The 14,828-nt window shown below is 44.7% G+C and overlaps 1 protein-coding gene across 6 annotated transcripts in view; it reads left to right on the forward strand.

Moving 5' to 3' along the window:
* tox2 (TOX high mobility group box family member 2) overlaps nucleotides 1-14,549 on the forward strand; it is a 203,793-nt gene extending 189,244 nt beyond the window's left edge. For 5 of the 6 annotated variants that reach the window (XM_048550571.2, XM_048550576.2, XM_048550577.2 and 2 more), the window contains 4 exons: nucleotides 6,266-6,346; nucleotides 8,425-8,856; nucleotides 9,217-9,356; nucleotides 13,487-14,549. In XM_048550571.2, the coding sequence (XP_048406528.1) occupies nucleotides 6,266-6,346; nucleotides 8,425-8,856; nucleotides 9,217-9,356; nucleotides 13,487-13,523 (690 nt within the window). In that variant the 3' untranslated portion in view covers nucleotides 13,524-14,549. The remainder of the gene's footprint in view (nucleotides 1-6,265; nucleotides 6,347-8,424; nucleotides 8,857-9,216; nucleotides 9,357-13,486) is intronic. The other variant, XM_048550572.2, reaches the window with a different exon arrangement.
* The last annotated feature ends 279 nt before the right edge of the window (nucleotides 14,550-14,828 follow it).

A 14,828-nucleotide genomic window follows, 5' to 3' on the forward strand; every position in this document is an offset into this window, starting at 1 on the left:
CAGAACTTCTATTTCTGCAATTTCTTTACGGTGGTGCTCAATCACTGAACACAAGGCGCTGCCAATGTATGTCTAAGGGAGCAGCATGAGTTTATGGCTCAAAATAAAAGATAAAAAGCAAAGTTGTCTCTATATATGTACATGTAATATAAAAATTTGGAAGATATTATCATAAGCAGCAACATGAAAGATTCAATTTATTTTGCCAAATGATAGCCTTTAGACAATAAGACCATTAAAGACAAAAAGAGCAGTAGTAGGCCATTCAACCCATCAAGTTTATAATCCTCAACTCCACTTTCTTGCCTATTCCCCATAACCCTTGATTCCGTTCTTGGTTAAGAATCTATCTCAGCCTTAAATATACGTAAGGATCCCTCAATATCCTTCTGAGGTAAAGAATTCCATAGATTCGCTACCCTCTGGGAAAAGAGATTCCTCCTCATCTCCGTCTTATTCAGGAAACTGGGTGCTATTCAGAACAAAAGTTGCCCACTTCATTGGCACCACTACCTTCAACATTCACCCTGGCACATGCCATGCACCGTGGCAGCACTGCAATAACTCACCGAGGCTTCTTTGAAAACACATTCCAGTCTTGGGGCCCGTACTGTCTCGATGAACAAGGAGAGCCGATATAAGGGAGCACCATCATTGACACAGCACAAACACTCAATCGTTTCGCCTAGAAATTAAAACCACCCCTAGCACTGGGAGCAGATAGCGCTCTCTCCCACCACCTGGCCCATCTCAAATTCCAAGCCAAATTATCATCAAGGCTTAAATCACCGTTAGAGTGATTGCTGCTCAGTGCAGTTCCTGACTGCTCTGAGCCCAGGTCCCTCATGCTGCTCACTGTTTGAAACAGAAAATCATTTTCTTCTGGAGAACTAGACCGAGGATTTGAAAGTTAATCATAATTCAGTGGGCCCTGAGACTGAGTAACTCTGAAGGAATAACAGCAAGGAAGTGGTTGAAGGCTACAATTCAGAAATCGGGGGTTCAGCTGCGCTGGTCTGATCTTGGAGTAAGTGAGCAGTCTCCTCCATTTACTGGATATACTCTGTAATCGCAGGGTCTGTCACTGCATGATAAATTCCCATGTCAGACAGCAGTATGCCACACAAACTCATGTACCTTTTATTTCAGAACCAGAAACACTGTCTGTTTAATTAATATATTATGAAACAAGAACATTTCCTTAAATTCCAATTAACAGGTAATTCTGTGGGGACTTTATCAGCTCAGCAACTTGACCCCAGCATATGCTCAGTTCAGCTGTCTTTTACCCTCTACACAGTGACCCTTTGCTAGTGCAACTCCTTGTGATGATTTGCATTGCTTCATTTTAATTAGAAACCATCAGGCACGATAATTTATTGGGACATTTTGTCATTCCGAATCTCATTAGTTACACTGTGCAATTTCAGAATTAAAACCTGTTCCGTTTATGTCGGTTTTATCGAGCTGATGTTTATATCCTTTCAGTTGTGGGAAATTGTCCACTATTTCCACCACTGCACTGTGGGCCTACGTGAATAAAACTTTCACTGACAGAATTTCACCGTTTGGCCTGTCTCAGTCCCACAGCCAATGGAATCATTACCTGTGCCCAGATCCCATTCACAACGACCCATTGGTCTCCAAATCGAGCAACACTATTCATTCAATTTGGTTCAGTGTCAGTTTGATAAAAAAAAAGGTGCATCCAATCCTCCCCACCACCCGCCCCCAACTAGTCATGTGACAATTCTCTCTCCGGAGTACGGCTTGATGATGGAGCCTATCAGTTTATGTGACCTCTGCCTGGGAACACTTTGCTTTGCTTGCGTGTCACGGAATGCATGCAGGGAGACAGTTAGCGATTGGGGAAGACTTCAGAGAGGGTGCAGAAAAGCTTTACAAGAATGGTTCCAGGGATGTTAGACTTTGGTAGATCAGAGATAGCTACTTTGGGCCTACATTCCTCAGAGAAGAGAAAGTTGAGGGGAGATTTGTTTGAGGTGTTCAAATAAGCAGGCACTGTGGGTGGGACACACTGAGCTCAGTATTGGTCAGCTCCGACCTCCATCTGTCACCCTCAGCAATCCAAAAAACCAACATTCTCAGACACTGATAACCTGTCAATGGGGAATGAAGCCACCAGTATATCCTTATGGATCATACAGGTATGTGGGGTTGTCGGGAATGATGGTGACCAGGAAATGACCACTACCACAAAATGTGCTGTACATTCAACAGCTGGAGAGATGGAGAAGCTTTCATTCAAATTAATTGGGGTTCAGGTACTCTCCATCCCAGCACACGAGATGCTTCCGGTACAGCCGCCAGAGAATTCTTCTGGCTGTTAGATACAGGAGTAGAACTCGGCCATTCAGCCCATCACGTTTACCCTGCCATTTGATGAGATCATGGCTGATCTGATCATCCTCAATTCCACTTTCCTGCCTTTTCCTCATAAACCTCAATTCTCCTTACTGACTAACAATTTATCTTGGCCTTCAACATACTTGTTGACACAATCTGGACAATCCTGTGCGGTTAAAATTTCTATGGATTCATTACCCTCTGAGAGAAGAAATTCCTCCTCAGCTCTGTCTCAAATGGGCTACATTTATGCTGAGTTTATTCCCTCTGCTTCTAGACTCTCCCACAAGGGGAAACAACCTCTCCACATCTCCCTTATTAAGCCCCTTAAGAATCTAGATGAGGGTATCGCTGACCAGGCAGCATTTATTGCCCCATCCTTAATTGCCCAGGGGGCAGTTCAGAATCAACCACATTGCTGTGGGTCTGGAGTCACATGTAGGCCACACCAATTAAGGATGGCAGTTTCCTTCCCTAAAAGATATTAGTGAACCAGGTGGGTTTTTCTAACACTCAACAATGGATTTGTTGTCATAAACATTAGATTCTTAATTCCAGATGCTTTATTGAATTCAAATTCTACCATCTGCCGTGGCAGGATTCAAACCTGGGTCCCCAGAATGTTACCTGGGTCTCTGGATTAACAGCCCAGCAATAATACCTCTCTGATGAAGGGCCTAGGCCCGAAACGTCAGCTTTTGTGCTCCTGAGATGCTGCTTGGCCTGCTGTGTTCATCCAGCCTCACATTTTATTATCCAGCAATAATACCACTAGGCCATTGCCTCCCCTTTTTGTGATGGTGTGCTGGATAATTCTGGCGTGGAGCTTCGTTCACAATCTACACCTGCCCAACACCAAAGGACAGCAAACAAATGGTTGTGGGAAGTGGTGTGAGGTATTTCAGTGTGACTGTGCACTTTCTAAATGAGAGTAATGCTCATCTAAAGGCTAAAGAGATATAATCGGATTGCCAGCAAGCCAGAAGGTCAATGACAACAGCAGGAGCCATCTGCAGGTACCCACACTCACCCTCAGGGCTACATCTGGGGGTGGGTCTTTGCTTGTCCAAATGGACAGCTTCTGTGCCACCCATGTGGTACATGGCTTAAGTGAAGTTAAATTTCTCAACATCCACCCAGGACCCTGCTGTGGTGGATCACAGGGCATGCCATTGAATAGACTGTGTGTAGAATATAGTACAGAAGAGGCCCTTTGGCCCATTAAGTTACCCCAAACATACACTCCTATCTACACTGGTCCCACTTTCTCACACTAGGCCCATAGCCTTGAATGTTATGACATTTCAAGTGCTCATCCAAGTACTTTCTAAAGGTTGTGAGGTTTTCTGCTGGGAGAAGCCTACCTCACCTTCGTAAGTCCAGTGCTGTGGGGAGTACGGTGCAAACATTAGAACCAATCATTTCTGAAGTGAAAAGAGGTGATTCCTACCATTGGTGATAGAGGTTTGGAACACACTTCCATGATTGCCAATTGGTGTTAAAGCAATAGTTTATTGATAGATTCTTGGCGACCAATGGTTTTAAGAGATGGAAGATTACAGGAGGTAAATGGAGTCCATGGATGAACCATGATCTCATTGAATTGTAAACCAGTCACTCTGGGCTGGAATGTCCCAATTCAGACCGTCCCTCACATAGGACAAGATTTGAAAGTATTGGCTTTCAAGTGAGTCCCAAAGGGTTTTATGCTGTGGGAGCTGGTCTTCAGATTTCTTCTGTATCTGACACCATGCCTCGAGATCTTTTTGGTTCTATACTAAAGTTTTCTGTCACCAGGCACCAAAAGAAAATTCTGGAATGGAGGTAGTCCTTCTTTCAAGAGCAGAAGATGATTTTCAATAATTAGCTCTCCAAAGTCTAAAGTTCTTCAATGTAAAGCTTACGCTCTGTGTTGCCGTGAGACTTCTCGCCAGCCAGAGTGAGCAGGGTCAATTTCACAAAAACAGCAAGTACGATAGAAACTCAATTTCAGAAGGGTTCTGAGGAAGAGTAACCAGACTTGGAATATTAACTCCATTTTTCTCTCTGCAAACTACTGCCAGATCTGCTGAGTTTCTCCAGCATTTTCTGTACTTGTTTCAGATCTTTAGTATCTGCGGCTCTTTGTTTTATTTTAGGGTAAATGTCATGTTTGATTAGATACTTTGTACAATGCTTATTAACACCATTGGGAATCACTGGTACTCCACATCATGTATACATGGCCCTTTATTTTATTTTTATAGAATCCCTACAGTGTGGAAACAGGCCCTTCGAACCCAACAAGTCCACACCGACCCTCAGAGCATCCCATCCAGACCCATCCCCCTATAACCCACACACCCCTGAACACTACGGGCAATTTAGCATGGCCAATCCACTGCATATCCTTGGACTGTGGGAGGAAACTGAAGTATCCGGAGGAAACCCACACAGACACGGGGAGAATGTGCAAATTCCACACAGTCGCCTGAGGATGGAATCGAACCCGGGTCCCTGGTGCTGGGAGGCAGCAGTGTTAACCACTGAGCCACCGTGCCACCCATGCCACCCTGTGCCACTATTCATTAATACTGAATGAAGCTGTATGTTAGCCATGGAATTGGAATCGTGGGTCATTCCTAATGTTACATCACCCTGCAGCATCCCTGGGGGCAATTTGGGGTGAGAGTAAATCTTTCTGAAATTTTGCAGAGCTCCACAATGCATTCGGAGCCTTCTGACCTAGCACTATCACTAGTGTGTCACTGGCGGGATGTATAGGGTGAATGTCGTTGTAATTTTGCAATATATGTCACCTGGATAGACTCAATGATGCAGTTTTCTAAGAATATGGAGTCCGTGCAAAGTGTGTGTGAGGTTGTGCGAGAGAGAGAGGGTGTGTGTCAGATTGTGTGTGTGTGTGTGTGTGTGTGTGTGTGTGTGTGTGTGTGTGTTTGTGTGTGTGCGAGAGAGAGATGGGGTGTGAGTGTAAATGTGTGTGTGTGTGTGTGTGTGTGTGTGTGTATGTGTGTGAGAGATGGGGTGTGAGTGTAAATGTGTGTGTGTGTGTGTGTGAGAGAGAGAGATGGGGTGTGAGTGTAAATGTGTGTGTGTGTGTGTGTATGTGTGTGAGAGATGGGGTGTGAGTGTAAATGTGTGTGTGTGTGTGTGTGTGTGTATATGTGTGTGAGAGATGGGGTGTGAGTGTAAATGTGTGTGTGTGTGTGTGTGTGTGAGAGAGAGAGATGGGGTGTGAGTGTAAATGTGTGTGTGTGTGTGTCTGTGTGTGTGTGAGAGAGATGGGGTGTGTGTGTGTGTGTGAGAGATGGGGTGTGAGTGTAAATGTGTGTGTGTGTGTGTGTGTGAGAGAGAGAGAGAGATGGGGTGTGTGTGTCTGTGTGAGAGATGGGGTGTGAGTGTAAATGTGTGTGTGTGTGTGTGTATGTGAGAGAGATGGGGTGTGTGTGTGTGTGTGTGTGTGTGTGAGAGATGGGGTGTGAGTGTAAATGTGTGTGTGTGTGTGTGTGTGTGTGTGTGTGTGTGTGTGTGTGTGTGTGAGAGAGAGAGAGAGAGACACACTGAGACAATAAACCAATTAGTCAGCTGATAGTTTCTCTTTTCCCACTCTCTTGTGCTTCATCCACACTCTGTCTGGCTGCCTAAACATTATTTTTCTCCACTGTCTTATCAGTTCATTCCCTTTTGCTCCTCCCTTCCTTTTGTCTTCCCACAAACGGAAAATGCTGGAGCTTCCTTGCCTCCTCATGCCTCCCTGTTCCCATTTATTTAAATCTCAAGTCACTCAATCAACCAAAGACTGTGAGAGACTGAACTCAGTGTATCTCCTGCTCTTTTAAGTCATGGCTTTTCTCATTTGAAAATAAAATGATGATGCAATTCTATGTTGTTTTTACAGGCATACAAGAGAAAAACTGAGGCTGCAAAAAAGGAATATTTGAAAGCACTTGCGGCCTACAGAGCCAGTTTAGTATCCAAGGTAAGCAATGGCAGCTTCAACGAGATCACAGTCGGGAGTCACTCAGTGGAAAATACCACTATCTCCTATAATTTACAGCATAAACCTCACACTGAGTCCAAAATTGGGACAATAAATATGAGATAGTCGCTAATAAGTACAAATGGGAACTCGAGAGAACAGTTTCGAGTTGTTTTATAGATAATGGGAACTGCAGATGCTGGAGAATCTGAGATAACAAGGTGTGGAGCTGGATGAACACAGCAGGCCAAGCAGCATCAGGGGACCAGGGAAGCTGACGTTTCGGGCCGAGACCTTAACGGATGAAGGGTCTAGGCCCGAAACGTCAGCTTTTCTGCTCCTAAGATGCTGCTTGGCCTGCTGTGTTCATCTAGCTCCACACTTTGTTATCTCAGATTGTTTTATAGTCCATTTCAGTTGACAGTTAAGAGTCAGCCACATCACTGAGTGTCTGGAGGCACATGTAGCTCTGAACAGGGAAGGACAGCAGATTTCTTTCCCTAAACTACATTAGTGAACCAGATATGTTTAAATGGCAGCTGTTTCGTGGTCATCATTAGATTTGCAATTCCATTTATTTGTTTAAAAATTGAATTTAGATTTCACTCGCTGTTTTGGTAAGATTTGAACACAGGGCCCCAGAACATTTGCTGAGCCTCTGATCCAGACACAATGCCTCTAGGTTATAGCCTCCCCAACTGGGAGGTGTTTACACTAAACTGAAAGGCACAAAGCTTTCCAACGAGACTTTCTTTCACAATGATGTCCTTTCTTGAATATGATGAAGTTGGAACTAAAACAGAAATCGCTGGAGAAACTTAGCAGGTCTGGCAGCATCTGTGGAGAGAGAGAAACTGTTAACATTTCAAGTCCAGTATGACACGTTTCTAAAGAAGGGTCAGTGGACCTTGAAACACTAACTCTGATTCTCTCTCCACAGATGCAGCCAGAGCTGCTGAGTTTCTCCGGTAACTTCTGTTCTTGTTTCAGATTTCCAACATCCCCAATTCCTTGTTTTACTTTAGAGTTGGGGGCGAATCAATACAATTCATCCTTTCTCCTGTGAAACAAACAGCAACGTCAGGAGTGACTGGTCAAGGCATATGTTGCCTTGTACCGATTGTAAATACCCCCTGAACACAAACAAGTGCAGGATTTACACAGTTAACGGTAGGGCTCTGGGGAATGTTCTTGAACATAGAGACCTAGGGATTCAAGTACATAATTGCTTGAAAGTGGCTTCACAGATAGACAGGCTGGTAAACAAGGCATTTGACACGCTTGCCTTCACCAATCAAAGCATTGAGTATAGGAGCTGGGCATCATGTTACAGCTGTAAAAGACATTGGTAAGGCGACATTTGGAATACTGTGTACAATTTTGGTCATTCTGCTATAGGAAGCACGTTATTAAAGTGGAGAGGGTGCAGAAAACATTAACAAAGATGTTAGCGAGACTGGACGGTTTGGATTATAAGGAGAGGCTGGATAAGCCAGGACTTTTTTCCCTGGAGCATCAGAGGTTGAAGGGTAACTTTATAGAGGTTCATAAAATCATGAGGGGCATAGATAAGATGAATAGCCGAGGGCTTTTCCCCAAGGTAGGGGAGTCCAGAACTAGAGGGGCATAGGTTTAAGGTGAGAGGGGAAAGACTTACAAGGGACCTAAGGGGCAAACTTTTCATGCAGAGGGTGGTGTGTGTGTATGGAATGAGCTGCCAGAGGAAGTGGTGGAGGCTGGCACAATTACAGCATTTAAAAGGCACCTGGATGGGTACATGGATAGGAAGGGTTTAGTGGCAAATGTAGGCAAATGGGACTAGTTTAGTTTAGAAACGTAGTCAGCATGGGCAAGATGGAGCAAAGGGCCTGTTTCCATGCTGTATGACTCTACAATGTGAGGAAACCATTGCCACATTGGCCACTAATCATTTTCATGAATCTTTTTATGATTGAGGAGAGCATCAGGCCAACTGCTGACAGGAACTGAATAGTCATTGTCCAGTGTAAGCAACAGGCTATTCGGTTGAGCTGATGCAGCAAATCTAATGACCGTTCTCATTTGCCTTTGTCCTGCAGAGCTACACTGACCAAGTGGAAACAAAGAACAGCCAGACATCTCAGCAATCGCACATGATTCCCCCGAAGCAGCCTCCCTATAACCTACCCTCGCACACCTCCGCACCTTACATTGGACCAAATTCCTTCCTCCCTCAGCCAGAGCTACAAACCTACTCGGGCCCCTCCCACCACGGCCTCTCACGGACCCTCAGCTCCAAGACGGTCATGTCACAGATGCCCCTGAGTGGCTCTCCCCCTCCATCGCTGCAGATCAGCCCTCCCCTACACCAACAGCTCTCTCTGCAGCACCATCGCCACCGAGGGCCGCAGCAACAGGCCAATGTCCTCAACCAGCCCATCTCCATGCAGTCAGTGCAGAACCAGCGAATCATCTCTCATCAGGTACCATTACAAGCCCCATCACAGCTTCACTCTCCAGCAGGCCAGCAGGTGAGTACCGTTGGGCGATGGAGACAGGAACTGCAGGAGAACTTCCTCCGCAGCTCCAGCATTTGCAGCCCAGTGACTGGGGCACTCCCTTTCACAGGAGCACCATTCTCTGACCTGCTGCAGGCTATCATTGGTTCCCTCTGTGCTTTCTTCAAAGTTAGAGAAATGTGGAAGGTTGCATGGATTTAGAGCCCCAGACATGCAGTTATCAACAGAATCACATTTTAAATGTTTCTCAAGCGAAAATAAATGACTCAGAGATCTCCTTTCTCCTTATTTGAAGCTCCCTTGAATATCAGTGATTTGGGATTGCAGAATTGCAGATGATAATGTATCTGAATTTCTCTTCTTGCCGTACAGGGATATGCCCACATGCAGCCGGAATTCCAGAACACAGTCAGCGCCCAGTCTCCTGGTCCTAGTGTTTCAAACCCACCTGTACAGAGCACCGAGTGGGAGAATGAATTCTGCAACAATGACTGTGTCATCAGCCACTGCAGGTAAACAGCGGCCAATAGTGACTCAGCCAAAAAACCAACCTTTTTACAATTTATATCAATGACTTAGAGAAGGGAAACAGAGGAACAGAGGGGTCTTGGTGTGCCTGCCCACGGATCCCTGAAGGTGGCACAACAGGAAAACAGGATCGTTAAGAAGATAAATGACACACTAGCGTTTCTCAGTTGCGGTATAGATTATAAGAGCAGGGAGATTATTCTGAAGCAGTATTAGACTTTGGCTAGGCCACAGCTGGAGTAATTTGTGCTGTTCTAGTCTCCGTACACAGGAAGGAAGTGATTGCACAGGAGAGGATGTAGAGGACATTCACCAGGATACTGGCTGACCAATCAGAGTCAGTCAGAGATTGAAAGAACTGTAGGTGCTTTTCTCCCCTGAGCAAAAACAGAGTCAGAATCCATCTTGTCCTCACATACCATCCCACAAACCTCCGTATCCAATGTATCATTCTCCGCCACTCCCGCCACCTACAATCCAACTCCACCATATTTCCCTCCCCACCCCTTTTTGCCTTTCATACAGACCGCTCTCTCCACAACTCCCTCATCAGCTCCACACTCCCCACCAGCCCCACCACACCCGGCACCTTTCCCTGCAACTGCAGGAAGTGCTACACCTGCCCTTGCACCTCCCCCCTCACCCCCATTCCAGGCACCAAACAAAGATTCCACATCAGACAGAGGTTCACCTGCACATCTGCCGACTTGGGGTTTGCTGCTGCACCTGTTGTGGCCTCTTCTACATTGGTGAGACCAAGTGGAGGCTCAGAGACCACTTTGTAGATCACCTGCACTCTGTTCACGACAAGCAACAACACTTTCCGACCGCGAGCCAATTTAACTCCCCCTCCCACTCCCTGGGTGACATGTCAATCCTGGGACCCCTCCAGTTTCACAACAACGCCACCCAGAAACTGGAGGAGCAGCTCCTCACATCCTGCCTCGGGAGACTACAGCTCAATGGTCTCAATGTGGACTTTACCAGTTTCAAAATCTCCCCACCCTCGGCCTCATCCCATGACCGACCCTGCCGCTCATCCCCACTTCCTTGACCTGACACAACCGGTCCCTCTTCTCTCCCACCTATCCGGTCCTCCCACCTCACTGACTAATCCCCACCACTGCCTACCTGCATGCACCTATCACCATCCCACCTACCTTCCCCAGCTCCACCCCTCCTCTCTATTTATTTCTGAGCTCTCCTACCCCTCCCCATTTTTTGAAGAAGGGTCCTGACCCGAAGCATCAGCTTTCCTGATCCTCTGATGCTGCCTGGCCTCCTGTGTTCCTCCAGCTCTACACTGTGTTATCCCAATCAGAGTCAACCTACTTGATCCAAAATTAAACAAAACATGGCTGTTAACTGTCAATCTTCATTAATGAATGCATTCTCCACAGCAACTCCTCTAACCAGTCAGAATCCACTTGTTAATTAACCACCACTCTACTCTCCGACAGTACAAATGTTCATTTTCCATTTCATTGGCATTCTTGAAAATTCTCTTGATTGTTGCATGATGAAAATCTTCAAGAAAGATTAACCATTAAAGGGAGTGGGAACTGATTTGGCCAATACTACAATTTTCCAGTTATTTTCTTTAAGGTAAGTAAAGATGATAGATTTAATGCAATAATATTCTCAAAAACTTAGAAGTGATTAATAGAATGGACTGAAACTGCTGGTTTATAAGTTAATCCTGGGAGAACTGACTGCATTCCCAATGCAATTCACACCGTCTGCTGTTTCAACAATGTGCAACAATTAGCCCCACTCCCTGTTGCTTACTTGCTGGCTGTACTCAGATAATACTTTCCTCAATTTATAATTGGTTTAAAACCTCTGTTAAAATGTCAGCAAAGGAGCAGTTTAACACTCACATGATAATTGCTGGGATTGAGGAATTCTGCAATAAGGAAAGATTAAGGAGACTGGGCCTATCTTCTCTGGAATTTTGTAGAATGAGAGGTGATCTCATTTGAGCAAATAAAATTCATACAGAGTGTGATGAAATAAATATCAGAAAGATATTCTTCCTGGTTGGGTTCGGGGAAATGGTCTAAATGGCCGAGGCATTGAACAGGTGTTTTGTATCAGTCTTCACAGTGAAGGACACTAATAACATGCCAGTAATTGACAAAGAAACGAAGGTAGGTGAGGACCTGGAAATAAACCTTATTACAGAAGAGGTAGCGTTGGACAAGCTAATGGAGCTAAGGATTGATAAGTCTCCTGGCCCTGATGGAATGTATCCCAGGGTACTAAAAGAGATGGCGGAGAAATAGCAGGTGCACTGGTGGTAATTTTCTAAAATTCGCTGGACTCTGGGGCAGTCCCAGCAGATTGGAAAACAGCAAATGTGACGCCACTGTTTAAAAAGGGAGGTAGGCAAAAGATGGGGAATTATAGACCGGTTAGCTTAACCTCTGTAGTGGGGAAGATGCTTGAGTCTATTATCAAGACAAAAATAGCAAGGCATCTCGATATAAATTGTCCCGTTTGGCAGATGCAGCATGGGTTCATGAAGAGCGGGTCATGCTTGACAAATCTTTTGGAATTCTATGAAGACATTGCGAGCAAGGTGGACAGTGGCGACCCAGTGGATGTGGTGTACCTAGATTTCCAAAAGACCTTCGACAAGGTGCCGCACAAGAGGCTGCTGCATAAGATAAGGATGCATGGCATTAGGGGTAAAGTATTAGCGTGGATAGAGGATTGGTTGACTAACAGGAAGCAAAGAGTGGGGATAAATGAGTGCTAGTGAGTTTTGAGAAGATTTGTAGCTCAGGTTGAGGTTCTGGATGTGAGTTTGCTCGCTGAGCTGGAAGGTTAGTTTTCAGATGTTTCGTCACCATTCTAGGTAACATCATCGGTGAAGCGCTGGTGTTATGTCCCGCTTTCTATTATATATAAATGAATGCTATTCTGGCTGGCAATCAGTGACTGGTGGTGTGCCTCAGGGATCGGTGTTGGGACCGCAAATATTTACAATTTATATCGATGATTTGGAGCTGGGGACCACGTGTAGGGTGTCAAAGTTTGCAGATGACACTAAGATGAGTGGCAGAGCAAAGTGTGCAGAGGACTTTGAAACTTTGCAGAGGAACATAGATACAGAGAGGTTATGTTGCAGCTGTATAGGGTCCTGGTGAGGCCACACCTGGAGTACTGTGTGCAGTTTTGGTCTCCTTACTTGAGAAAGGATGTACTGGCACTGGAGGGGGTGCAGGGGAGGTTCACCAAGCTGATTCCGGAGTTGAGGGGGTTGGCTTATGAGGAGAGACTGAGTAGATTGGGATTATATTCATTGGAATTCAGAAGATTGAGGGGGGTCTCACAGAAACATATAAAATTATGAAGGGTATGGATAAGATAGAAGTAGAGAGGATGTTTCCAGTGGCAGGTGAAGTTAGGACAAGAGGGCATAGCCTCAAGATTAGAGGGAGCAGATTTATGACTGAATTGAGAAGGAACTTCTTCACCCAGAGGGTTGTTAATCTATGGAATTCCTTGCCCAGTGAAGTAGTTGACGCTTCTTCAGTAAATGTTTTTAAAGCTAAGGTAGATTTTTTTTCAACAATAAAGGAATTAAGGCACACGGTGAAAGCGTGGGTAAGTGGATCTGAGTCCACAGAAAGATCAGCCATGATCTTATTGAATGGCAGAGCGGGCTTGAAGGGCCGAATGGCCTACTCCAGCTTGTAGATCTTATGTTCTTATGTAAAGCCAGGTGACAGACTCAGAATGAGGATTAGGCCTTTCGTGAGTGAGATGAGGAGGGATTTCTTCACTTAAAGCAGGGTGCAGCTTTGGAATTCTTCATCACAGAAGCTGTGGAGGTTCTGTCATTGAGTATGTTCAAGTCTGAGATTGATTAGATTTTACACATTAAAGCAAAAGTTAGGGGTACAGGGGTAGTGATGGACAATTGTGTTGAAGATCAGCCATGACCTATTTGAATGAGACAGCAGGCTCAAAGGGGCTGAATGGCCTCCTCCTGCTGCTATCCTATGAAATGTTCACATGGTAACACAGCACTGCCACCAGCCACAGATCTCTTTAGTTTGTTTGGGTTCACTGAAACTAATACCTTGTTTCTCTTCCTTTGATGAAGCATGTTACCAAGGGACAAGCCACTCTACCTCACCTGAACCCACAAGACCTCCTTCTGTACTTGGACTTTACCAAGGGAGTTGCCAGCCCGAAAGATGCCCCTCCAAAACCACCCACATTGGTAACAGTGAGGACATTAGCTGAGCCAATCGCCAAGCATTTGGAATCATAGATACGAAGACTGGACTGTGAGCTCCCCCACGTTATCATCCAAATCTAACCCTCTTTCTTCCCAAAAAAAAATTTAAAAGTAAAATAAAGGGGGGAATTTAACTAATTCCTATGAAGGAAATTTTTTTTTGCTTGCCCCAAGCCTGGCCTGCTACTGTAGTAAAACTGCTTTCGTGGTTAATGCAGGATCCTTGGCCAAATGCTCGTGGACATTGTCATAAGAATTGAAATGACTCTGCAGGCAGACAGACTGAGTACACAGTCCACACTGGTCTTTCCACCAAGTGGATCCCTAAATACCATCACGATGCCTTTTCTGACCACCAGAGTCCTGTTAAATTGAAATGCTGGGGGCGTAAAATATTAAATGTGAAGCAGTCTGTTTAATAAAGCGTATATTTAGAATATTGTTTTCTGTAGTTTTACTAAATGTTCTAGATGTATTGATAATTACGGGAGCTTTGTGTGTTGGACGATTACTCTGTGATTTACTTTATAGAAAAGAGAGTATTTTTTTTGTCTCTGATTTTACTGTAGCACATTTGGATCACTGTTTAGCGGGGAAGGTAACATTTGTGTATAAAATGCCAAATGTATTTGTTTTCCTTAAAGACTACTGATTGGGGCCTTTTATAGTTGCATTCTGTAGCTTTTAACATTAATTTTCTGCCACGTGCTCAATTATTTAATTTTTTTTGATTGACAATGTTTTGTCTATTTAAAATAAAGGGACACATCAGTGTATTCCTAAGAGGTTGGTGAGCTGTCTCTGACCTTGTGGAGGTATTTTTCCATCAGGTTTAGCACCAACTGTCAGGATTTATGTTCTTACGTTTCACGTCTGATTTTTATATTTTCCCCGTCAGTAAATAAAAATAATAATTTTATACTCACTGGATGTGTAAACGTTGTTTCTTTCTATCAAACACTCGGACTCGCTTAGCTGACCGTTACTTTGTATTTGTGTTCTGTGTGTGAACAAGCAACATTCCTCTCCTCGAGACTAACTCACTGGCTCTGCTGGAATGTTTCCTTATCTTCATTTAAAATTTAAAATAGCACAAACGCCAAGCTGCAATGAGGCATTTGCAACGTGGAGTAAAACATCCCTGTACAGGATCAAGCACTGACTGTTCATGTTGACCCACTGCATTCTCATCATGCCATGGAGA

Source organism: Stegostoma tigrinum, chromosome 19, assembly GCF_030684315.1.
Source record: "Stegostoma tigrinum isolate sSteTig4 chromosome 19, sSteTig4.hap1, whole genome shotgun sequence".
NCBI lineage: Eukaryota > Metazoa > Chordata > Chondrichthyes > Orectolobiformes > Stegostomatidae > Stegostoma > Stegostoma tigrinum.